The sequence below is a fragment of the Salarias fasciatus genome, unplaced genomic scaffold (assembly GCF_902148845.1).
Source record: "Salarias fasciatus unplaced genomic scaffold, fSalaFa1.1, whole genome shotgun sequence".
Classification (NCBI taxonomy): domain Eukaryota; kingdom Metazoa; phylum Chordata; class Actinopteri; order Blenniiformes; family Blenniidae; genus Salarias; species Salarias fasciatus.
The window spans coordinates 74,333-101,106 of NW_021941272.1; the positions used below are offsets into that span (position 1 = coordinate 74,333).

At 39.0% G+C, this 26,774-nt stretch overlaps 1 protein-coding gene across 2 annotated transcripts; it reads right to left on the minus strand.

The window, feature by feature from the left end:
- On the minus strand, positions 1 to 26,774 carry LOC115384659 (gamma-aminobutyric acid receptor subunit beta-3-like). Of its 2 annotated transcripts, XM_030086895.1 has the most exons (7): positions 26,559 to 26,774; positions 24,552 to 24,634; positions 21,517 to 21,654; positions 15,988 to 16,140; positions 7,546 to 7,793; positions 3,979 to 4,047; positions 1 to 432 (listed from the first exon to the last, which is right to left on the minus strand). In XM_030086895.1, the coding sequence occupies exons 1-7, from the start codon at positions 26,762 to 26,764 to the stop codon at positions 61 to 63; spliced, it is 1,269 nt and encodes a 422-aa protein (XP_029942755.1). In that variant the 5' UTR covers positions 26,765 to 26,774; the 3' UTR covers positions 1 to 60. The 2 variants fall into 2 exon arrangements, with proteins under 2 accessions (XP_029942755.1, XP_029942756.1); XM_030086896.1 differs by lacking the exon at positions 3,979 to 4,047 and having other exon boundaries at positions 26,559 to 26,764.

Consider the following 26,774-nt stretch of genomic DNA (forward strand, 5'->3'; position numbering starts at 1 on the left):
GAGCAAACAAAAAAAAAAAGAAAAAGTCAGACAGAATACAAGGAGAACAGCTCAGTGGGATCAGACGTAGTAGAGCCAGTAGACGAGGTTGAAGAGCGAGAAGACGGAGGGGAAGATGATCCGCGACCAGCGGTCGATGGCGTTGACGTCCGTCAGGTCGGGGATCTTGATCTTGAGCTGCGACGAGCGCCGGCGCAGGCGGCTGCGCTTGAGTTGCGCGGCGCGGTCCAGCGAGTGGCGGCTGGCCGAGCGCGGCCCCACACCGCCGCTCTGCTTGCGGTACTGGATGTGCGACGAGGCGGCGCTGTCCAGCTGCACCATGGACTGAGAGTTCCTAATGTCCGCCACGCTGGTGGTGATCTCGCCGCCCGCCACCTCGTTGTGGATCTCCAGCGTGGTCAGCAGAATGTTGCCGTGGCCGTGCGGCTCCGCCTGCGGACGGACGGACGGATGGGCGTTAGTCGGACATCAAATTATCGGGGGGAGATCGCAACACAAGCGTGCGACAGATTTTCACGAAAAGATGGCGGCTTTTTAAAACAAGATCCCACAAATCAGGCGCCGTTTTTGAAGCAATAGCCATTGAATATTTATAAAGATGGATGAAGCTAATATGATGTCACATCTATTAGCATATCTAACATTTGAAACTCTTTGGCATGTAGAATAGGTAGTGTGTGAGGCCTTTAGCATGTAGCATCTGTAGTGTGTGAGCACTTTTACCCTTTAGCATGTAGCATCTGTAGTGTGTGAAACTCTTTAGCATGTAGCATCTCTAGTGTGTGAGCCCTGAAACTCTATAGCATGTAGCATCTCTAGTGTGTGAGCCCTAAAACTCTATAGCATGTAGCATCTCTAGTGTGTGAGCCCTTTAGCATGTAGCATCTCTAGTGTGTGAGCCCTTTAGCATGTAGCATCTCTAGTGTGTGAGCCCTGAAACTCTTTAACATGTAGCATCTCTAGTGTGTGAAACTCTTTAGCATGTGGCGTCTCTAGTGTGTGAAACTCATTAGCATGTAGCATCTCCAGTGTGTGACTCCTGGAACTCTTTAGCATGTAGCATCTCTAGTGTGTGACTCCTGGAACACTTTAGCATGTAGCATCTCTAGTGTGTGACTCCTGGAACACTTTAGCATGTAGCATCTCTAGTGTGGAAAACTCTTTAGCATGTAGCATCTCTAGTGTGTGACTCCTGGAACTCTTTAGCGTGTAGCATCTCAAACTAACCCCTCACAGACTGTATATAAAAGATGCTTCAAGTTTCTGATATGTTCACTACGTGTTTTGTCACATTTCTTCAATTTATTGTCTGTAAAATCCCTCATGCTAGCTTGTGAACCACTAGCGGTAGCTAGCTAGCTCACGATAGCACTGATTAAACTGGCCTTTTCGGCAGTTTTGTTGATAAAACCAGTTGAAATTTTTTCTCTCAGGTTATATAACCTGCTGAAGTATTTCATATCGGTGGTTAATTGATCAAACAGATTGGTTTTCACTGTCTAAGACCATGTTCAGATTGGTTTTCTGAAGTCAAGACCGTGTTCAAATTGTGTTTTTTTTTTTTTTTTTTTTTTTTTTTTAATATTTTAGACCAAGTTCGTGTTGGTTTTCCGCAGTTTAATTTGGATTTACCTTGGTTCTCTGGTGATAAGACCATGTTTAGATGAGTTTTCTATAGGTTGCACTGCATTTAGAAGGGATGAAATACATCAGAACAATCCATGCAACACAAAACAGACCAATAATGATGATCGATCATGCAAATAAGTTGAGGAAGCTTTCTGTGCTTTTTTTTCTTTATTTCCTGTAAATAACCTGCTGAGCAGTACTTCATGCCCACTACCTACTATAACTTACTACATTTCTGAATTATGGATGGGTTACTGTGGTTACGGGCAGAGAACTGCTGCTGAAATAAAAAAAAAAAACTGCAATTGTTCACTTGGCACAGCTTGTAAAATTTGATCGTTTTCCCTTCTTTTCTTCCTTTTTTAGCACCTGCAGGATGGTGCGTCGGGTTAACTTGCAGCTTTTCTGCAGCCTGAAGGACAAAATGTCCTTTTTTTCTAACAGTGTGAAATCAGTGTTTTTCATTCATGCTGTTCTCTTGTTTCTGCTCCTAATTAGACACATTTATTAGTGTATATGCTTTTGATTGAGTTTTAGGGTTACGTTCAGTCAGATTCATGTGTTTCATGGCGGACTTTATCTGTAAACTTATCTCATTTTGCTTGGTGACTGTGAAGAAAACCAGTTCAGACAAAAAAAAACAAACAAAAAAAAAAAAACAACTGGCTCGATCTAATCCAAACTGTAGAAATCCAAACTGAATCTGACTTCATGCTCATTAAACAGGTTTAACATTCCACACTGTATTAAATCCATCTAAACCTGGTTCTTCCCATAGAAAGCCAATCTAATCATGACTTTAGCTACAGAAGATCAATCTAAGCCTGACTTTAGCTATAGAAAAAATACTCTAAACCTGGCTTTAGCAATAGATAATCATTCTTAGCCTGACTTTAACTACAAAAGATGAATCTAAGCCTGACCTTATCTCCAGAAAACTATTCTAAGCTCAGTTTTAGCTATAGAAAAGTAATCTAAGCTCTATCTTAGCTACAGAAGATCAATCTCAATCTGGCTTTAGCTACTGAAAACTATTCTAAGCCTGACCTTAGCTAGAGAAGATCAGTCTAAGCCAGACTTTACCTACAAATGATGAAATTAAGCTTGATTTTAGCTACATAAAGCTAATCTTAACCCTGTCTTACATAGAAAAACCAATCTATGCCTGACTTTAGCTACAAAAGATCAATCTAATCTGGCTTTAGCTATGGAAAAGTAATCTAAGCCTGACTTTAACTACAGAAAGCTAATCTAAACCCTGTCTAACCTATAGAAAACTAATCTAAGCCTGACTTTAGCTACAGAAGATGAATCTAAACCTGACTTTAGCGGCAGAAGATGAATCTAAACCTGACTTTGACTACAGAAGATCAATCTAAGCCTGACTTTAGTGGCAGAAGATCAATCTAAGCCTGACTTTAGCTACACAGGATCAATCTAAGCCTGACTTTAGCTACACAGGATCAATCTAAGCCTGACTTTAGCTACAGAAGATGAATCTAAACCTGACTTTAGCTACAGAAGATCAATCTAAGCCTGACTTTAACTACAGAAGATCAATCTAAGCCTGACTTTAGTGGCAGAAGATCAATCTAAACCTGACTTTAGCTACATATTAATCTAAGCCCGACTTTAGCTACAGAAGATCAATCTAGGCCAGGCTGTAGCTGCAGCAGATCAATCTAAACCTGACTTTAGCTACATATTAATCTAAGCCCGACTTTAGCTACAGAAGATCAATCTAGGCCAGGCTGTAGCTACAGCAGATCAATCTAAACCTGACTTTAGCTACACAGGATCAATGTAAGCCTGATTTTAGCTACAGAAGATGAATCTAAGCCAGACTTTAGCTACACAGGATCAATCTAAGCCTGATTTTAGCTTCAGAAGACCAGTCTATTCCTGGGCGTTGCTGCAGAAGGCTAATCTAAAGCTGACTTTAGCTACAGAAGATCAATCTAAACCTGACCTTAACCATAGAACACCAACTTAACCACAAAAAAACCAATGCAAGCTCCAGAAAACCAGTATGAACTGTAGAAAATCAAATTAAGCCTAGCTTTAGACACGTAAATCGATGAAAATACCATCTAAAGCATGTCTTTCGATCATATTAATCCATTATAACTACCGTAATTTCAGCCATTTTTCGATTGCTAACCGATGTACAAAAGCAGTATTACTTAAATATTTCATGCTGCATGAGTGTAACACAAACTTGTCTGAATCACAAAGACAAAACACACACTTTGCATTCATTCTCCATGCAAGATGGCCGCCGCAGATGACGACTGTATATACAAACAGACAGCATGCGATCGACGGTGGCGTCGACTCGACTCGACTCACCGAGCGCGAGTGGCGAAGCCCTCTAACCTGATTGGACCGCTTTAGGGATGCGGTCCTACTACCTGCCTCCTGGAGAACATATACATAAACACAGATTCTAACCTCAGCCAATCAGACGGACGGCACACGGGTTTGGCTGGAGCAGCAGGAGAAACGTACCCTTGGAAAAAGTATTTCATTTTCAATTTAAGAGCTGGAATGTTAGCGATACTGTCAGCTAAAGCCCCGAGAGCCGAGCAGACGTTGAGAAAACCTCAAACGTGTTCGGCTCGGTCTACGACAAGTCTTCCCAGCCTGAGCTAAGCTGAACAAATAGATCCAGCTGGGTCTCTGAGAGCATCCATTCCTCTATGAATTAACACTTTCACTTCTTGTCTCTCTCTTTCTCTCTGGGATTGACGGTTCACTAAAAAGTCAGAACACCAAAAACCCTGGAAGAAGAGGTTGTCTCTTAGGCGGACTGGAGCCGTGACTGAGGGATCGCCAACAGAACATCAATAGCGGCTGATCCGTTGATCTAATGAGAAAACCTGGACTCAACGGGCGCAAGAGGTTCCTTAACCTCGGGTTCCTACCATGTGGAACCGAATCCCAGTTTTTGCTTCACTTCTCTCCTTTCTTTCAGGCAGTGTTTCACGTGTCGTTGACCACTGTTTCGCTTGTAGTCTACGTACTCTCTGTTGACACAAGAAACGTACAGAGCCCTGCAGGTTTCAGGGTGCAGAATATTTTATTAAGGCAAGGGAACACCTTCCATAGTGTGGGCACACGTTATTAAAGATTACCTCACCATGATAAAGTGAGAAAAGGGGATAAATAAAGTGTTCCCTTGCTATAATAAAGCGAGGGAATGGGATAAAGCGCTACCTCTGAATATTAAAGGGAGGGAATGGGATAAAGCATTACCTGTCTATATTAAAGTGAGGGAACAGGAAAAAGTGTTACCTCTCCATATTAAAGTGAGGGAACGAGATAAATAAAGCGTTCACTCGCTATAATAAAGCGAGGGAACAGGATAAATAAGGCCTTTTTCAATCATTATACTTATCCCGTTCCCTCGCCTTAATATAGTGAAGAAAAAGGCCTTATTTATTCCGTTCCCTCGCTTCAATAACACTTTCCCTCGCTATAATAAAGCGAGTGAAAGGGATAAATAAGGCATTCCCTCGCTTCATTATAGTGAGGGAACAGGATAAATAAGGCTTTTTTCGTCACTATATTTATCCCGTTCCCTCGCTTTATTGTTGTGAGGGAACATTTTATTTATTTTATTTTATTTTGCTATTATAAAGCAAGGGATCGGGATAAATGAAGTGTTCCCTCGCTATGATAAAGCGAGGGACCGGGATAAATAAGGCCTTTTTCATCACTTTATTTATCCTGTTCCCTCACTTTGATAAAGCGTTTCCTCGCTATAACGAAGCGAGCGAGCAGGATAAGTGAGGCTTTGCCTCGCTTCATTATACCGAGGGAACAGGATAAATAAAGTGTTAGCCAGGGAACGCTATAAAAAATTGAGCACACCCCTGCGTTCTTGACGAGCGCTCGTGATCTGAGACGGTGCATGCTGTTCACGCAAACGCAACACGGTGACTGGCAAAGGAAACGATCGAAGTGATTCATGCTATTTTGTTTTATTTTCATATTGGGCTAGCACAGGGTTTCTTAACCCTGGTCCTCGAGGCCCAGTGTCCTGCATGTTTTGCCTCTCTCCCAGTTGGAACACACCTGATTGCAATGAGAGCTAATTACTGGACTTTGTTACAAGCAGCCCAGTAATTAGCTCTCATTGCAATCAGGTGTGTTCCAACTGGGAGAGAGGCAAAACATGCAGGGCACTGGGCCTCAAGGACCAGGGTTAAGAAACCCTGGGCTAGCATACAAAGAAATACTTGCTTCACTTGCAATGGATTCGTTAGGCAGCTGCAACCCGGGAACAGTACCGCTTGTCTCAGCTTGGTCGCGTGAACAGCATAGCGTTCCCTCGTTATAACGAAGCGAGGGAACGCTTTACTTATCCTGTTCCCTGGCTTTAATATAGAGAGGTAGCATTTTATCCCGTTCCCTCGCTTTATTATAGTGAGGGAACACTTTATTTATCCTGTTTTCTAGCTTTTATATAGCGAGGGAACACTTGATTTATCCCGTGCCCTCACTTTATTTATCCTGTTCCCTTGCTTTAACGAAGCGAGGAAATGCTTTATTTATCCTGTTCCCTCCGTTTAATATAGAGAGGTAATGCTTTATCCTGTTCCCTCACTTTATTATAGCAAGGGAACGCTTTATTTATCCTGTTCCCTCGCTTTATTATAGCGAGGGAACACTTTATTTATCTGTTCCCTCGATTTAATATAGAGAGGTAACACTTTATCCCGTTCCCTCGCTTTATTATAGCGAGAGAACGCTTTATCCCATTCCCTCGCTTTATTATAGAGAGGTAATGCTTTATCCCGTTCCCTCACTTTATTATAGCGAGGGAACGCTTTATTCATCCTGTTCCCTCACTTTAATATAGAGAGGTAACACTTTATCCTATTCCCTCGCTTTATTATAGCGAGGGAACACTTAAATAACCCATGCCCACAGCATGGAAGGAGTTCCCTCGCCTTAATAAAATATTCTGCACCCTGACACCTGCAGGGCTCCATAGAAATGGACCTGTCTGTCCTATTTCTGTCCCTTTCTGTCCCCTCACCCCAACCGAGATAGCAGGAAGCCGCCATGTCTGAACCTGATTCTGCAGGTTTCTTCCTTTTAAAAGGAAGTTCTTCCTTTCCACAGTCGCCCATGCTCGATGGTGTCCAGGGGTGTTCAATCTGTGGCTCTTTAGTCCCTCTGTAGCGGCTCCATGAAGCCTTCACGCCATGATACGTAAATAACTTTTAACTTTTTCTTAAATTATTATGTGATTCGTCACTCTTGGTTCAAAAGGGATTCAAAAAAGGTGCAAGTAAAATTAGGAAAAACAGCTAAAACCACAACAAATGGGGAAAAACTATAGAACAGCTTAAAAAACCTGAAATGTGTCCAATTTCTAACATAAGAAAAAGAAATATGGCAGGAAAAAAAATATACAAAACTGTTTAAAAAAAAAAGGTAAATTGGCTAAAACAGCTAAAATTTCAAAGCTATCAACAAAAACAAAAGCTTGAAAAGTGGAAGAAAACTGTTAAAATCAAGTGCAAAAACAGGTTTAATGTAGTAAAAGGTTCACTATTCTGAACTGTAGTTAAAACTTCATGATTGCATCATAATAAGATATATTTTTGTTTGTGCATCAAAACTATATATGAAACTTCAATGTGCTTCATGGCTCCAGAACAACTTGACTTGACGGAAAGTGGCTAAAACGACTCTTTTGGTCATAAAGGTTGCAGAAACCTGATCATCTGGATCAGTTTGGTTTTCTCTGCAAAAGTGTTTATAAATAAAGCTGAATTGATCCACTTTTGGAAAAGTCAATTTTACACCTTCCTTTCTGTTTCAGCTGCTGCTTCAACCAAGCGCCCAGAACCATGGATCTTAGATCCGTTCGTTCCGACGGAAAACCCCAGCCCCTCGACTCACCCTGGCGGCGTCGTACTTGGCCGCCCGCTCATTGTTGGCCTTCTCCGCCTTCTCGGCCAGCTTCTTCTGCATCTGCGGGCCCCTCCCAAAGAAGATGTAGTTGACGAAGGCGTATTCCAGCAGCGCCAGGAAGACCATGACGAAGCAGCCCATCAGGTACATGTCGATGGCCTTGACGTAGGGGATCTTGGGCAGCGTTTCCCTCAGGTGGGTGTTGATGGTGGTCATGGTCAGCACGGTGGTGATCCCTGAGGGCAGGAGGGAAAATGAGCTCAACATGTGGCTCCACAGCTGCTCTGTAGTGGCTCCATGAAGCTTTTGGCAAATGTTTTTTTTTTTTTTTTTTTTTTTTTTTTTTTTTGACATTATCTGTAATATAAATGGTCTAAAAACAGTCAGAACAGCTGGGAAAATTTAATAAAAAAAATGCAGTAAAACCAGTTGATTAAAATCAATAATGCTGTTTTTTTCAGAAATATATTTAAAAAAAAAGGGAAAAAAAAGAAATAACAGGGAAAAAGAAATTGTTATCTGCAGTATAAGTGGTCTAAAAACAGCCAGAACAGCTGGGAAAAAAAAATTATAAAATAGCAAAAAATAACAATAAAAAAAATTACAGTAGAAACAGTCAATTACAATCAATAATGCTGTATTAAAAAAATGAATCAAATAAAATTCATATACAAATAAGAATGAATAAAATAGCTTAAGTGTATTAAATTAATTAAAACAGTAAAAACAGTCAATTAAAAATCAATAAAAATGCTACTTTTTTTAAGGAATATAAAAAAAAAGGAAAATGTAAGAAATAACAGGAAGAAAGAAAATATTACAAAGAAAAATTATGAAAAAAATAAAAGGACAAAAAAAAAAGCCAAAAAAAAAAAAGCTTATAGGAAACAGTTGTCATAAATTGTTAGATCAGCTAAAATAGCAAAAAGTCCTTGAAAAAAGATGGAAAAATCTAAAAAAAAAAAAAAAATGCTGCAAAAGCTGTAATGTAATGGAGTATGTCCAGATTGTGCCTTCATGAATGCAACCTTTAATTTTTATGTGTATTGCAATTTTCTTTAGATGTTTTTTTTTTCTTCTTTTCAAGTAATTATCAAATTTCTTTTGGTGTAAAATCGTGTAAACGCCTCTTTTGGCGTTCGTCAATACCGATCCAGCTAATCGCTGCATTCAATCCTGCCCGTGACCTTCGGGGTCACATCAGGAGAAATGCTCCTAACAGGCCTTATAGACGTTACTATAGCAACATCTCTTATTGTCCTGCCTTAAAGGAACTGAGGTGAAAAGCAGACGCTTCTAAAAGTGTTTGATTCCCCTCGAACTGGCACAAACGGGCACGATAACCTCATCGGAATTCAAACAGCGGTCTGCCGACACTCACCCGAACGCCTCTAGGTCAGAAATGACTCATTAGGATAGAGTCTACCCCCCGGCGTAGGGTAACCTTCGAGGCTAACAGTGTTATGCTAACTACTATACTGTATACTATACTGACTGGTTTTCAGTAGTTAAGACTGGATTCACGAGAAAACGATACTGTTTTCATGTCTTGTAAATGAGGCCTTGCACTCAAGGTTTCAGTTTTCTGAAACTTCAGAGAGTTCAGAGAGTATTTTCACCAGGTTCAGATTGGGTTTCAATAGTTTAAACCTTTCTGGACGCTGGATTGGTTTTACGTTCAGGCTTGTTTTGGTTTACTGTAGTTCATACTGGGTTTAGATTGGTTTCCTGGAGTTTGGATTAGTTTTATTGAGTGTAAACACGACTGAGACTGATTTTCTGGAGTTCGGACTGGGTTTTAAGTAGCGAAGACCACATTTCGATGGTTTTTCTACAGTGTGGAAATGATTCAGACTGCTTTTCTCCAGTTTAAACCGGATTTAGACTGGTGTGCTGGACTTTGTACTTGCTTTTGGTCTTGAAGATCAGGTTTAGATGGGTTTTCTGCATCTTAGACTGGACTTGAACAGGTTTTCTGCAGCTAAGACCACATTTAGATTGGGTTTTCTGTTTCTGAGACCAGGTTTAGACTGGGGTTCTATAGCTAAGACCAGGTTTAGACTCGTTTTCTGGAGCTAAGACCAGGTTTAGACTCGTTTTCCGGAGCTAAGACCAGGTTTAGATTGGGTTTTCTGTATCAGAAGCCAGGTTTAGACTGGTGTTCTATAGCCAAAACCAGGTTTAGACTGGCGTTCTCGAGCTAAGACCAGGTTTAGATTGGTTTTCTGTTGCTAAGACTGCATTTAGATTGGGTTTTCTGTTGCTAAGACAAGGTTTAGATTGGTTTTTTTGGAGCTAAGACCAGGTTTTGATTGGTTTTCTACAGTTTACACTGGATTTTGACTGGTTTTCTATAGCTAAAATCAGGTTTACATTGGTTTTAGACAGTTTAGATTGGGTTTTGACTGGTTTTCTGGAGACTGGACTGGTTTTCTAGTGTTAAGACCAGTTTCAGGGTTGATTTAGACTGGTTTGCTGGACTTTGTGCTGGATTTTTGTCTTGACAGTGGGGAACATGCTTTTTTCCCCGCCGGACTAAAATTAAGTGTAATTGCACATCCACTCCAGTAGTTGGCAGTGGCGCTCTCATTGTCAGAGTGTGCAGCTCTACAGTGTAGGGTTTTTTTTTTTGCAACCAGCTGCAATGTGAAGCAGTAAACAAACCCTGAGACAACATGAAGACATTTTTAACAGGGATGAAAAGAAAGGCGGAGAGAGACGAAGACAGTGAGTCAAAAGAGAATTCTGGCTGAGTGTAGAGAGGCAGGATCCACTCTCAGGGCAGAGGTCTGTGGGCATTATGCTGAAGCCAAACCTCACTTTGAGAAGCTGTGCACTGCAAAACGTACTCATTGTAGCCATTAATCCTGGCTTCCTCATTTTGATAAAAAAAGGAAAAAAAAATCAGCACAAATTGTTTTATTCGTTTTTGTTGTCGGTTAAAGTGTTTTATATATTGTGCTCCTGAGTTAATGTTGCTGAAGTGAATTTATTGATTTTGTTTAATTTTATTTTCCAGCAGCACATGGTGCAATAAGTCTATCAAAAATGTTTACAGTTTAAACAAGGATATTATTTTTTGAATTTCAGGCAAATTAATGCACTTAAAATCTTTTCTTTTACAGACTAATAAACAATGTTAATAAAGTCTCTCTTGTAAGTTGAACTATATCTCTTTCTTTTTTGTTTTCTTTAATGTTAACAAGGATGTTATGCAGAGGTGTATCTATAACAACTTTAAAGACAAATGCTATTATTTATAGTTGAGGGGTGGGGGGGGGGGATTGTTTTCTTCTTGCTAGGGGGGGGGCGTAACAGAAAAACATTGAGAACCACTAGCTTAGACCAAGTTCGTACTGGTTTTCCACAGTTTAAACTAGATTTACCCTGGTTTTCTGGTCATAAGACTATGTTTATAGTGGTTGTCTGCAGTTTCACACTGGGTTTAGACTGGGTCTTCTGGAGCTAAGACCAAGTTTAGATTGGTGTTCTATCGGTTACACTGTATTTGGAAGGTTTTTCTTTTGCTAAGACCAGATTGAAATTTCTCTTCATTTGCTAAGACTTGGTTCAGATTGGTTTTCTGTAACTAGGACCAGATTTGAATTGATTTTCTGCAGCTTAGACCATTGGTTTTCCACACTTTAAACTGGTTTTAGTCTGGTTTTCTGCAGCTAAGACCATATTATACCTCTGTGTCAAGGTTCTGAAATAACCCCACAATGCACCACGACAGGGTGTTTCTTCCAACAACAGCATCCCTGAACATTTCTTACAATTTAATTGACTCTATTAAAGCTGCTCTTTAGACGATGCTTCGTCTGCTGCGTCTCTGCAGAGAGAAAAACGAACTGCCCAGAGAAAAGCCGTACAAAACACGACGCCGGCAGACTTTTGAAAAAAAGACTTTGTGTGTGGGACTACCGGCCGCACACACCGTGTGTGTGTGTGTGTAATAAATTGAGCACACACACTTTCCAGCGTTCGCCGTAAAGTACAGTTTAGAGGCGAAGGGGGAGGGGGGAGGGGGGAGGGGCGCGACTGGCGAAGGTCAACCAGGCTGTTAGTGTGATTTATTGGCACATTACAGGGCTGGCGTGCGCACGTGTACGCGCGCTCGTGCACACGCCAGCCTCCACTGGATGCTGCAGTCTCTATTTGTTTTTCTTTTTAACGACAGCCTGGTGCTTTATCGGTGTTCTTTCTCTCCGCCGTGCCATCACTCTCCGTCCCCTCGTGCCTTCCTCGGACAATTTAATCAAGAGGGCCGCTGGAGGCTCCGCCCACTTCCTCATCGCGCTGCCGGATCTCCGGGGAGGAATCCGGATTCATGAGATTCTCGCCCTGCCGTATTACTCCACCTCCATCTTAATTTATCCACCCGATCTCCACACACACACACACACACACACACACACACACACACGTTTCCCCTGGTCTCTCCCCAACAACGGCGCAACGCAATCAAATCTCGTCTAATCGCCGGCCGGTCGGCCGTTAGCGGCGTCGTAAACACGATGTAGGAACGCCGTGGAGCCTTCCATCTTAGACCCGGCGCTAGCTTAACGCCCCACACCTTCCACCCCCGCCCCATGTAATCTGATTACAAACCGACTGTGGGAGAAATGATTGGAAACCGGATTAGAGGAGTTTGGAAGTTGCGAAATTGCTGGAGGAAAATGAGATTCTGCTTCAAACAATTGGATTGTGTCAATTTTGATTCCACCCCAATGCCGCTCTATCATTATGCTACTCTTCTTGGCAGGTTTACACACCAAGAGCCAACCTCCACTGGTCAAACCTGACATAATGAAGTGCAGAAAGGCTGTAATACCGGGGGATTTCCAGCAGGGGGCGATGATGGTGCTTTCCCATTAGAAACCATTCAAAAATGCAGATTTTCAGTGAGTAAATAAACATATTCAACAGTCTATGGATGACGTCACGTTAGCTCCGCCCATCTTTTATATACAGTCCATGATGGCGTCATGTTAGCTCCGCCCATCTTAGTCTAGTGATGGGGTCACGTTAGCTCCGCCCATCTTTTATATAAGTCTAGTGATGATGTCACGTTAGCTCCGCCCATCTTTTATATAAGTCTAGTGATGATGTCACGTTAGCTCCGCACATCTTCTATATAAGTCTAGTGATGACGTCAGGTTAGCTCCGCCCGTCTTTTATATACAGTCTATGGATGACGTCACGCTAGCTCCGCCCATCTTTTATATAAGTCTAGTGATGACGTCATGTTAGCTCTGGCCATCTTTTATATACAGTCTAGTGATGATGTCACATTAGCTCCGCCCATCTTTCTCCAAAATGAAGTTCCCTGGCTGTGGAGGCTTCGCTATTAATGGCTGGCCAGTATTAAAAAAAAAAGATAATCTGATGAAGTAAAAAAAAAAAGATGTTCAAAAACTGTTGGATAAACAAGAAAAAATGTGATTTCCACTCATTTTGAGAGCAAAATGAAGACGGTTTGACTCCAGACAGGTTTCTTCTGCTGAGTCGGTGTGATCAGACTGGTCTATTGATCGGCCATTTTAGTTTGAGTAAGCAACAATCTGCGTATTGATTCCTGTCGATTTAGTCAATTAGCTTTGATTTACAGCCAGGTTAAAAAAAAACAAAAAAAAACAAACAAAAAAAAACAACAACCCTAAAATATGAAATAAATATAGCGAACTACACAAAAAGTTACTTTTTTCCCCCATTTAATTCTAATTCAGCCATAAATTACAATTTTTTTCTTTCGTCTTTTTAAAAATATTTATTTTTATTATCTTTTTTTATTTTATTTTGTGCAAGTTTTCCTTATTTATTTTTATTTTTTTAAATTCCTTGTATTTATTTATTTTTTGCTTAAATTTTTCTTTTATTTATTTTTACTTTTCAAATTACTTTTTTTTTTTGCTTAACTTTTTGTTTTCTTATTCATTTTATTTCCAAAATTATTTTTATTTTTTGCTTGACATTTTCTTTTCTAATTTATTATTATTATTTTTTAAATTCCTTTGGTGTATTTTTTTTGCTTAACTTTTTTTTTTCTTGTTCATTTTTATTTTTCAAAATCCTTTTTTATCAGTTTTTTTGCTTATCTTATTCTTGATATACTTTAAAACAACAGACTAAAAATAGTGACTCCCTGAAAAAAAAATCTGCTCTTTTTAATGAAAAACTAAGCTAAATATCCTTCAGATCAAATGTTGATCTAAAGACATTAGATTGTATAATAAATAAATAAACAAATAAACAAACCACATTATTGGATTCTGTAATTCATGTCGGAACAGATTTAAAAACTAAATTCAATAAAGTTTACTCGCTCTGGGAAGTCATTCATCTTCATTTCTCGCCCTCTTTCTGTCTGAGTGTCATGATTTGCAGCTTTACTCCTGAATGACTCACAAATGAAGGGAATCAAACCGGGCGCCGCTGTGAGGAGCCGCCCTCTGCTCCCACACGCTCATCAGAGCCGTGGTGTGTTCACTGACCGTGGGAAAACTCTAGTCGTAGTGTGCTTGCTGTTGGCTGTTGTTGAAAATCAGTGACATGTATTTGCATGTGTTTTCAAAAAGTGTCCCCCGTTTGCGTGGAAATGGAGTATTTGGGGAAAAAAAAGTTGTCCAAGGAGAAGAATTGAAGCGTTTTCAAGAAGTTGTGTTGTACTCCGTTGCCATGGTGATTGGAGCATTTTCAAAAAGTTGTTTTCTTTGCGGTTCAAAGATTTTTATTTTGCATCCATTTCCATGGAGACAGAATCAGAGCGTTGTTAAAAAAACAAAGTTCGGTTTCTATGGAGATGAAGCATTCATAAAAATTTGTTTTACCATGTTTCCATGGTAACTGGATTCAGAGCGTTTTCAAAAGTTGTGTTTTCATTGTTTCAATGATTTTATATCTTGTATCAGTTTCCATGGAGGCAGAATCAAGCGTTTTCAAGAAGTTTATGTTCTATTTCTGCGAAGACAAATCATATTCGAAAAGTGATGTTTTACCGTATTTCCATGGTGACTGGATTCAGAACATTTTCAAAAAGTTGTGTTTTCATTGCGGTTCAAAGATTTTTATTTTGCATTGATTTCCATGGAGACAGAAAAAAAAGTTTGGTTTCTATGGAAACAAAGCATTTTTACAAATCAGTTTTACGGTGTTTCCATGGCGACTGGATTCAGAGCATTTTCAAAAAGTTGCGTTTCTGATCTGTTTGAAAGATGTTACATTTTGAAATCAGTCCCCCCCCCCCCCCCCCCCCAAAAAAAACAAAAAAATCAGTTCTCATGGAGACAGAATCAGAACATATTCAAAAAGGTTTGTTTGTGTTCCTATGGAGACGGAGCATTTTCAAAAAGTTGTGTTTTCATTCTGTTTCAAAGATTTTTATTTTTATTCAGTCTCCACAGAGACAGACTCACAGCACCTTCAAAAAGTTGTGTTTTACACCGTTTCCACGGTGACTGGAGTCGGAACATTTTCAAAAAGTTGTTTTACTGCATTTCCATGGTGAACTTGGGGTCAGAGCATTTTAAAAAGTTCAGCTTTCAATCCAATTCAAAGATTATTTGTCTCCGTTTCCATGGCAATAGCATCAGATCATCTTCAAAAAGTTTCATTTTTCCCTGATTTCCATGGTGACTGGAGGCAGAGCATTTTCTAAAAGTTGTTATACAACATTTCCATGGTGAACTGGGGTCAGAGTGCTGTTTCAAAGATTTTTATTCAGCCTGTTTCCATGGAGACCGAATCAGGGCCTCTTCAAAAAGTTGTTTTACCCCGTTTCCATGGTGATTAAGGTCTTAAGAATTTTAAAAAAAAAGTTGCACCTTAGTTACTATTCAAATATTCACTTCTGTTTCAATGGAGACAGAATCAGAAAATTTTCTTTCCATTTTAGAGATTTTTTATCTTGCATCAGTTTGCACAGTGACAGAGTCATAGCTTTTTCAAAAAAATTTATTTGTTCCTATTAATATATGTATATATATATATATATATATATATATATATATATATATATATATATATATATATATGTATATATATATGTATATATATATTTTTTTTTATTTTTTTATTTATTTTTTTTTAATTTTGCTTCAGTTTCCACAGAGACAAAATCAGAAATTTCAAAAAGTTGCCTTTTCGTTCATTTCCAACATTTTTACTTTGCATCAGTTTCCATGACGACTGAATCAGAGCATTTTCAAAAAGTTGCATTTTCATTCCAGTTTAACAACTATTTGCTTCCGTTTCCATGGCGACAGAATCAGAGAATTTTTAGCAAGTTGCTTCAGTGTCAAAGATTTTTTGTTTTTTTCACTTTTCTTCCGTTTCCATGGAGACAGAATCAGCATTTTTAAAAACTACCACCTTTGGAGGCATTTTTCAACACACACACACACACACACGCACATACACACACACACTCACCCAGAGCCACTCGGGCCGCCGACGCGTCGTAGTTGATCCAGAAGGAGACCCAGGACAGGATGGTGATCAGGATGGATGGCATGTAGGTCTGCAGGATGAAGTAGCCGATGTTCCTCTTCAGCCTGAAGCTCAGGGACAGCCGAGGGTAGGCACCTGGCGGGAGGGGTCAGAGGTCAGAGGTCAGGGGGGGCGGGTTCAGAGAGGGGGCCGGATTAAAAAAACATTTCCGAGTGTGAAGGAATCATCCGGAGAAGCGGAGAAGGCAGGCAGGGACGCCTCATGTTTTTTGTTTGTTTCCATGGCAACCCCCCGGCAACCAAGCATGGGCTGGATGTGGTCGCCATGGCAACAGCAAGTATCCCTCTTCACCAGCGTGCATCGCCTCCCCACCCAACACACACACATTTTTTTCATCCATTATAAAAAAAAAACGCTAACATGTTGTTCTAAAGCTGGTCTGCTCGGCCCTGATTGGACGGTACGGTTGTCACGGCGACGGACGGCGGCTCCATCAGTTCCATCCCAGACGGCAACAGTCGGAGCGGCTGTTGGGGAAACGAACGGCAGACCGACATGATTCTTCCCCTGAATCTTATAGATGATGGCATTAGATTCAATCTAATCCATGGAGTGTCCAACATAAGGCCCATGGGCCAAAACCAGGCCGCGGGAGGCTCCAATTAGGGCTGCTAAGATTTCAAAAATTTTATTAAACACAGAGACATCAGTGAGAGTTAGCAAACTAGCAATAGTTTCAAAGCTATGCGTTCCATAACAATACCCATAATGTAACAGCGATGAAATACTATTAAAATAGGTTCATTTTGTTTTAGTCCATTTTTTGAATTTTGAAGAAATGTAGTTTTATGATGTTTGACACTCCCAATTTAATCCTTATTCACACGATATACAAGTTTTTTTTTAAATATATGTAAAGGCAGATTTTTTTTTCTTAAGATACTTTTACTTTGAAATGGGTTAACAAATCTGCCTGTAGGAGTAAAAACTGGAGCGTTTCAGAGAACTTCTCTTAAATCAAGTCTATCTTGATGAAATATAATTTTTAAGTGAATTTATCTTAAATCCAGTAAAATGAGACTGTTTCACTGAGAACAAGTTTAAAAAAAACTGCTCAGATTTGGATTTTTTGCAGTGGATTCATCATTAATAGTCCTAAATCAGAAATAATCTCCAAACTCTGGGATGTTTTACAACTATTAATATCATATCTAAGTGAATAAAGCCAAAGTCACTTGAAAAGTTTCACCTCTACGCCGATGACACCTTCATCTATGCATAGTTTCTATCTGGACTGCAAAAGATCAAAATCTAAGCAAGTTTTTGAAACTTGTTTTGAGTGAAAATGTCTCATTTTACTGGATTTAAGATAAATTCTCGTAAAAGTTACATTTCATCTAGATAGAAAGAATTGATTTAAGAGAAGTTCTCTGAAATCGACAGTTTTCACTTCTTCTGTTGGTGGATTTTTTTTTTTCAAATTAAGATGCTTTTACTTTGAAATAGGTACAAAAATGTACAATTTTCACTTGTTCTATTGAGATTTCTTTCCTTAAATTACGATACCTTTTACTTTGAAATAAATAATAAAAAAAAAATACAATAATCACTTGTTCTGTTGGCAGATTTGTTAACTTAAATTAAAATACTTTTACTTTGAAATAAAAAAAAAATACAATTTTCACTTGTTCTGTTCTTCTTCTAGCAGATTTTTCTTAAAGGTGCATTAAGGAGTTTGCACATTTCATGCGAAACAATGGCCCCTGCAGGCCTTGGGTGTAACTGCAGCTGAGTGAAACACTGTTGGCGGATTGCGTCCATGTACGTGCACGGAAGAGGGGAACTCCTTCCTCGCTCTTTTAGTAGTGCTCGAGTAAAATTTGAGTTTCTTTTGTTTCATTACATCACATCTGCTTAAATTCTCCCAGTGCTGGACCGGCACTGCAACTATTCAAGTGACAATTCAGCGCTGTTAGCGGTACTTGTTTACTTACTTACTTAATACGTCAGGGCACATTCTACACATCATTGAACATTCGTAACATATTTATGGTGGAAAATAAGTACTTTTAATGTTTTAAACTCCTTGATGCACCTTTAAATTAAGATACTTTTACTTTGAAATATGTAAGAAAATCTACCAATAGAAGAAGTGAAAACTGTGAACTTCTCTTAAATCAAGTCTTTCTATCTTCCTGAAATATAATTTTTCAGTGAATTTATCTCAAATCAAGTAAAATGAGACATTTTCACTCAAAGCAAGTTGAAAAAACTTGCTCAGATTTTAAATTTTTTTGCAGTGAAACCCTTGAAATCTTGGAACCCAAATGGAAGTAAAAAGACGTCTTCTGATGTTTTCGCCGGTTGTTGATCGTTTCGACGTCATTCCCGATCGGAATCCGGCGTTGAATTTTCCTACAGAGAATAATGCATGGATCTGCTGTGTATTAATGAACTCCTTAATTAAAAATTAAATCTTTCAGGGCTGTTTTTTTTCTTCTTTTTTTCAAAAAGCTATTAATGAGGGATGTTTTCCAAAACACACAAACTTAAAGGAGCGTTCCAGGCACGTGTTCCAGCTTCCAGCAGAAGCATGAAATATGGATGCTGGTGAATATTTAACGGTGTTGTTACTGTGATGGCGTGAACAATGGAGGGTGAAGCTAGCTGTAGCGCTAATGAATGTAAATATGCTTGAAATGCCGCGGGGGACGGATCAATACCGCTGTTTTAAAGTACAAGTACCAATTGAATTCATACTTTATACACAAACCATATGTGGTGGCGATGCTAACCTACCTATGCTAACCTGTAGCGTCTCTCTACAAGCTCCAGCTCACTGTGAATGTGGGAAAAAGTAATGTTTAGGTCGTGTTTAGCATGTAGCATCTCTAGTGTATTAGCCCTGGAACTCTTTAGCATGTAGCATCTCTAATGTATTAGCCCTGGAACTCTTTAGCATGTAGCATCGCTAATGTATTAGCCCTGGAACTCTTTAGCATGTAGCATCGCTAATGTATTAGCCCTGGAACTCTTTGGCATGTAGCATCTCTAATGTATTAGCCCTGGAACTCTTTAGCATGTAGCATCTCTAATGTATTAGCCCTGGAACTCTTTAGCATGTAGCATCTCTAATGTATTAGCCCTGGAACTCTTTAGCATGTAGCATCTCTAATGTATTAGCCCTGGAACTCTTTAGCATGTAGCATCTCTAATGTATTAGCCCTGGAACTCTTTAGCATGTAGCATCTCTAATGTATTAGCCCTGGAACTCTTTGGCATGTAGCATCTCTAATGTATTAGCCCTGGAACTCTTTAGCATGTAGCATCTATAATGTATTAGCCCTGGAACTCTTTAGCATGTAGCATCGCTAATGTATTAGCCCTGGAACGCTTTGGCATGTAGCATCTCCAGTGTGTGAGCCTTTTAGCATGTAGCATCTCTAGTGTGTGAGCCCTTTAGCATGTAGCATCTCTAGTGTGTGAGCCCTTTAGCATGTAGCATCTCTAGTGTGTGAGCCCTTCAGCATGTAGCATCTCTAGTTTATGAGCCCTGAAGCTCTTTGGCATGTAGCATCTAATTAAAGCTGTGTGCTTCATTCTGCATATGATTCCCTGAATCCCAGGCTGGGTTTTTATTTATTATTATTTTTTATATATATATATTTAGAGGGCAGTAATTGGCATCCAGCCACATCTTTAACAAGTGCGAGTCTTTGATGCTCCTCTGTCATCCTGCCAAACGGCGCCGGACTCTAAACTTTAATGGCCGCCGTCCTCCGGGGAGGCAACGGCTCGGCTGTGATCAAGAAGAGAGGAATGAGAGAGAAACTCTGAGGCTTCACAGAGGAAACAGAAATTAAATAAATAAATAAATAAATAGACAATAGAGCGGTTTATACCGAGTGTCCTTTTCAAAACTGTCCCCCGACGAGCACAATTTTAGTGAGAAGTTCTATCAAGAAATGTCACACAAGCTTAAAAGGCTCTGAGAGGATTATATGGCCGCAGCTTAGGGAGCGTCAATAAAGTTCTGTACCTCCGGGTTAATTTAGGGAGTGTCAGTAAAGATCTGTACCGCCGGGTTAATTTAGGGAGCGTCAAAAAAGTTCTGTACCTCCGGGTTAATTTAGGGAGTGTCAATAAAGATCTGTACCTCCGGGTTAATTTAGGAAGCATCAATAAAGATCTGTACCTCCGGGTTAATTTAGGGAGCATCAATAAAGTTCTGTACCTCCAGGTTAATTTAGGGAGTGTCAATAAAGTTCTGTACCTCCGGATTAATTTAGGGAGCGTCAATAAAGTTCTGTACCTCCGGGTTAATTTAGGGAGTGTCAATAAAGTTCTGTACCTCCGGGTTAATTTAGGGAGCGTCAATAAAGTTCTGTACCTCCGGGTTAATTTAGGGAGTGTCAATAAAGTTCTGTACCTCCGGGTTAATTTAGGGAGCGTCAATAAAGTTCTGTACCTCCGGGTTAATTTAGGGAGCGTCAATAAAGTTCTGTACCTCCGGGTTAATTTAGGGAGCGTCAATAAAGATCTGTACCTCCGGGTTAATTTAGGGAGCGTCAATAAAGTTCTGTACCTCCGGGTTAATTTAGGGAGCGTCAATAAAGTTCTGTACCTCCGGATTAATTTAGGGAGGGTCAATAAAGTTCTGTACCTCCGGGTTAATTTAGGGAGCGTCAATAAAGTTCTGTACCTCCGGGTTGACCTGAATTCAAAGTGTACACTGCAAAAAATCCAAATCTGAGTAAGTTTTTTTAAAACCTGTTTTGAGTGAAAATGTCTCATTTTATTTGATTTAAGCTAAATTCACTTAAAAATCATATTTCATCAAAATAGAGAGACTTGATTTAAGAGAAGTTCTCTGAAATCAAAACAGTTTTACCTTCTTCTATGGGTTGATTTTTTTCCCTTAAATTAAGATACTTTTACTTTGAAATAAGTAAAAAAAAAAATAACAAATTTTCACCTGTACTATTGGCAAGTTTTTTTTACACCAAAATTAAGGTACTTTTACTTTGAAATAAGAAAAATAAATCTACAATTGTCACTTGTTCTATTGGCAGACTTTTTTTTTATTAGATTAAGGTGCTTTTACTTTGAAATAAGTAAAAAAAAAATCTACATTTTTAGCTTGTTCTATTGCCAGATTTTTTTTCTTAAAGTAAGACACATTTACTTTGAAATAAGTAAAAAAAAGAATTACAGTTTTCACTTGTTCTATTGGCAGTTTTTTTTTTTTTTATCTTCAATTGAGATACTTTTACTTTCAAATATGGGAGAAAATCTATAAGTTTCATGTGTTCTGTTGGCAGACTTTTTGTCTTAGAGATCCTTTTACTTTGAAATAAGTAAAACAGATTAAAGAAAAATTCACTTCTACTGGCAGATTTTTTTCATATTTTGATTTTTTGCAATGTGACGCTTGATACCAACAATATCACCTGGAAAGTAGCATCCACTTGTCACACACACATGCACACACACACACATGCGCACTCTCACCTGTGGAGAACACCACGTTCCGGGACACCAGCTTGTAGTCGACGATGGAGAACTGCGGCAGCTCGATGCGCGTCACGCCCGTCACGGCCGCCTCGCCGCCCTTCCAGTAGAACTCGATGTCGTCCGTGGTGTAGCCATCTGCACACACACACACGCACACACACACCGAGGTGTCACCATCTGTCTAACCATCAGAGATATGCAGCGTTGCCGCTCGTCCAGCTGGGCCATCGTTTGGAGGGATGATGGCAATAAAGGCATCGTTTGAAGTCGATTCCAAGAACCAGACGCTGCTTTGATAGATATATAGATCTAGAATCATCCAAAACAGGGTCCTTTTCTCTTTATATAAATATATAGATCTAGAGTCATCCAAACAGGCTCCTTTTCTCTTTATATAAATACATAGATCTAGAATCATCCAAAACAGGCTCCTTTTCTCTTTATATAAATACACAGCTCTAGAATCATCCAAAACAGGCTCCTTTTCTCTTTATATACATATGCAGACCTAGAATCATCCAAAACAGACAAATTTTCTCTATATATACATATGTAGACCTAGAATCATCCAAATAGACTCCTTTTCTCTTTATATAGATATATAGATCTAGAATCATCCAAAACAGGCTACTTTTATATATATATATATATATATATATATATATATATATATATATATATATATATATATATATATATACACACATACACATATATATGTATGTATGTGTGTGTGTGTGTGTGTGTATATATATATATATATATATCTTAAAATAGTTTCTGAGACATTGGCTCCAGATCAGATCTACCTGTTCACCTCCCTCGTTAATCCTCATCCCCTGCTCTCCATCCTCGCCTGTTCGCCGGCGTTAGCGCCAGATTATCGGGCGGCGACACAAACAAGCGGCGCTGACATTTAGACAATCTGCTTTAGCCACTTTTCATACACTGCAAAAAATCACAATCTGAGCAAGTTTTTAAAACTTGTTCTGAGCGGAAATGTCTCGTTTTACTGGATTTAAGTTAAATCACTTAAATATTACGTTTCATCAAAATAAGACTTGATTTAAGAGAAGTTCTGAAATCAAGACAGTTTTACCTTCTATTGGTGGATCTTTTTCTTAACCTAGGATGCTTTTACTTTGGAATAAGTATAAAAAATCAGCAATTTCCACTTGTTGTATTCGTAGAATTTTTTTTTTCTTAAAAGAAAATGCTTTAAAAAAAAAGTGAATGATTCCACAATTTTCACTTGGTCTCGTTTTTAAATTAAGATACTTTTACTTTGAAAGAAGGAAAAAAAATCTACAATTTTCACTTGTTCTATTGGCAAAGGTTTTTTTTTTGTTAGCGATACTTTTACTTTGAAATAAGTAAAAAAAAAAAACTGTTAAAAAAACAAGTTAAAATTTTAGATTTTTTCCCCCTTATTTCAAAGTAAAAGAATCTTAATTTAAGAAAAAAAATATGCCAATAGAAGTGAAAATCATCTTGATTTCAGCGAATTTATCTTAAATGAAGTCTTTGTATCTTTCTGAAATATAATATTTAAGTGAATTCATCTTAAATCAAGTAAAATGAAACATTTTCACTCCAAACAAGTTTAGAAAAACTTGCCCAGATTTTGATTTTTTTTTTTTTTTTTTTTTTTTTTTTTACAGTGGTGTCTCTCAGTAGCATTTTAGCATCACAGAATTAGATATTTTGTTTCTGGCTGAAGATTCCTCTGTTTTCATTCCCTCCTACTCGCCGGTCCTGTTGTTGAAACAGTGTTGTTTTCCACGAGAAAAGAAAAAAAAAAGAAAAAAGAAAAGAAACAGCTCCAGTAGCTTATGTGCTACAGAGCAGCAGACAGTGGCAGCTAGCGAGCAGCTGGTTAGCATAGCGCCGATCTTTTAGCATCTTTGATTTACTATTTTTTTGAAACCCCCACAGTATTCTACTATAACAGTTCTCCAAGATTAAGATGCTTTTACTTTGAAATAAGTTAAAAAAGCTACAATTTTCACTCCTATTGGCATATTTTTTTTCCCGTAAATTAAAGGTGCTGTAGGCAGGATTTTGCTAGTCAGTTCTAATTTTTCTGTGTTTTCTTTGGATTAAATGTTAGAGTATCCATTGATAATCCTTTAGGAGTGTAGCATAATTGCACTACCACGAGGGCGCAGCGTTTCCATCTGTCTCTGTCCTGAGCTGAAAAGGAATCTCCACAGCTCCAGGTATCTTTGACCAATCAGAAGAGCCCATGAGGCTCTAATCGTGATTGGTCGAGGCGTGTTCGTTGCACGTTCTTGTGGGAGGGGCTTAACTTGCGTAAGGGCGTGATGTCAGAGAAAACAGGACAGGATTGGCTGTGCTGGGTTTCAAATGGCCATCTTAGATGGGTCAAATCGCCATCTTGCTTAGGTAACCCTAAGCAAGATGGCAGAGATGCGGAATCCTGCCGACAGCACCTTTAAAGTTTTTTTTTTTATTATTTTGAAATAAGTAAAAAAAATCTCAAATTTTCAGTTGTTCTATTAGCTGATTTTTTTGTAAATTAAGATGCTTTTACTCTGAATTAAGTAAGAAAAATCTACAATTTTCATTTGTTCTATTGGTAGACTTTTTTTCTTGAATAAACATACTTTTACTTTGAAATAATTAAAAAAATAAAATCTAACTTTTTGCATTGTAATTGTTGTTTTCATTCACTCCTACTCATAAATTTAGACTCAAAACTTTCTTCCACGATCGTCTGGATCCCCACAAATTTATCATTGATTTATTTTTAGTTGCATTTCCCTCAGGTTGTTGTTCATATAGTGGAATTTGAAGAAAAAAAAGAAAAAAAAGAAAGTCCCTGCTGGCATCATCTTGGATGTCAGCCAGGACTGTTTTTATTTTTAGCCTTGCTTTCTCTGACGGACGGTTGATTTATGAATGGGCCGGTCCAGCGTCGGGGGAGTTTCGTCCTTTTCGGATGATCGCGGCTCGGATTTCTCCGAGATTGATTCCCTCCCAGCCTCGTGTGGATTTCTAGATCTACTCACAGCTCTCGATCTCCAGGGTGCAGTTCTGCTCATCCAGCGGATACCGCCGGAGGTCCATCATGCACGCCGCCGTCGTGGTTATCCTAGAAGAAGAAGAAGAAGAAGAAGAAGAAGAAGAAGAAGAAGAAGAAGAAGAAGAAGAAGAAGAAGAAGAAGAAGAAGAAGAAGAAGAAGAAGAAGGTTTTACGACAAGTTCTCTGAAATCAAGACAATTTTCACTTCTTCTATTGGCAGATTTGTTTACCTTATTTCAAAATAAAAGCATCTTCATTTAAGAAGAAAAAAATCTGCCAACAGAACAAGTGATTCGTTTTTACTTATTTCAAAATAAAAGCATTTTCATTTAAGAAAAAAGAAATATGTCAATAGAACAAGTGAAAAATTATAGGGTTTTTTTCGTACTTATTTCAAAATAAAAGCATCTTCATTAAGAAAAAAGCAATCTCCAATAGAAGAATGTAAAACTGTCTTGATTTCTGAGAACTTCTCTGAAACCAAGTCTTTCTATCTTGATGAAATATGAACTTTAAGTGAATCTATCTTAAATCCAGTAAAATGAGACACTTTCACTCAAACAAGTTTAAAAAACCTTGCTCAGATTTTGAATTTTTTGCAGTGTACAGGACGTTGTTTATTCATCCAGTACAGGTGCATTATGGGACATTGTTTTTTTCATCCCAGTACAGTACAAGTGCGTTATGAAACATTGTTTTTACATTCAGTACAGGTGCATTATGGGGCTTTTTTTTTTTTACATCCCTGTACAATACAGGTGCATTATGGGACATTGTTTTTTCATCCAGTACAGGTGTATTATGGAACATTTAGGGTTGCAAAATTCCGGTAATTTTCAAAGTTGGAAACTTTCCATAGGAATTAACGCTTATATATGGGAATTAACAGGAATTAACGGGAATATATGGAAATAAAAGGGATTAAATAATAAACTTACAAAATTGAAGGTTGGCCCTTAACGGGGAACGTAAATATAGTCGAGCGTAGTCTTGTCTAAAACAACCAGATTTAATGCAAGTACACTCCTCAATCCCATGCAGGCAGCACACTGCTCACTGCAGGGTTATTGAGGCCACGCCCCCCCTACATGTACAGTGCATTCCTCCATCACATGCACAGGTGATTTCTCTGACACAGAGCCATCCTCAGCTGGACAGTGACACTGCAGAGGAGTCACTGGAGTCAGGTGTTGAGGAGGTGAACGTGGAGGATGCTGATGAGGCTTAGGAAGAGGCCATTGCCTGAAAGTTTTTGGCAAAACACGCAGAACATGCAAAAAAAACTAGGCTTGCGAAGCTCGAGGGAAGAGGCTTTTGTTTTACATGTTGAATAGGACTTTGTTTTTGCGGGGGTGGGGGTCATTTTACTTTTCAGATGTCTGCTTATGACAAAAAATATTTACATTTGTGTTTGGATATGATACAGTTTGTTTAAATGACCCCCAATTTGCAGGTAATTCCCATAAAGTCCCAGAATTCCCATGGAAAGTTTCTTATTTGGAATTTTTCCTAAATTCCCCAGCTCAACTTCCCATGGAAAGTTTCTGGAAATGTACCATAAATTTACCGGGAATTTTCCGCCCCTGTGCAACACTGGGGACTTTGTTTTTTCATCCAGCACAGGTGCATTATGGGACATTGCCTTTTTTAGGTGCGTTATGAGGAATAACTTCTCTTAAATCGAGTCTTTCTATCTTGATGAAATTTAATATTTAAGTGAATTTATCTTAAATCGAGTAAAATAAGACATTTTCACTCCAAGTCAAATTGAAATACTTACTCACAATTTGAATTTTTACAGTGTATTTGAGTCAAAATTTCTCGTTCCAGGTAAAAAAAAAAAAAAAAAAAATCTAAATCTTATGCAACATTCGTCCGATTCCTCTGCTCAAACCGAGCAAACACAGGTTGAAACAAAAACCTGCCGCCCACTCAGAAGCACCCGCGAGCGCTGAGCGGGCGTTTTATTTATGTATTTATTTTGACCACACACCTGAGGCCGTAGAGCACGGTCCCGTCCGGGTGCAGGCGGATCATGCGGTTTTTCACCGTCACGCCGTGCACGAAGGACTTCTTGTCGTTGAGGAAGTAGGTGTCGGGCACCCACAGCTGGTCGGCCACCCGGTTGTCCAGGGTCAGGTTGAGGGGGATGCCCACGTAGGCCAGCCGCTTGTCCCGCCAGTACTGCTGGAAGTACATGGTCAGCGTG

Bases quoted from the DNA above. Each gene is read 5' to 3' on its own strand.
- LOC115384659 (XM_030086895.1), bottom strand. From the start codon at position 26,764: ATGTACTTCCAGCAGTACTGGCGGGACAAGCGGCTGGCCTACGTGGGC. The intron at 21,655-24,551 runs GTGAGTAGATCT...GTGTGTGTGCAG, and splicing joins CACCCTGGAGATCGAGAGCT to ATGGCTACACCACGGACGAC. The intron at 433-3,978 runs GTGAGTCGAGTC...GTCCGTCCGCAG, and splicing joins GGCTTCGCCACTCGCGCTCG to GCGGAGCCGCACGGCCACGG.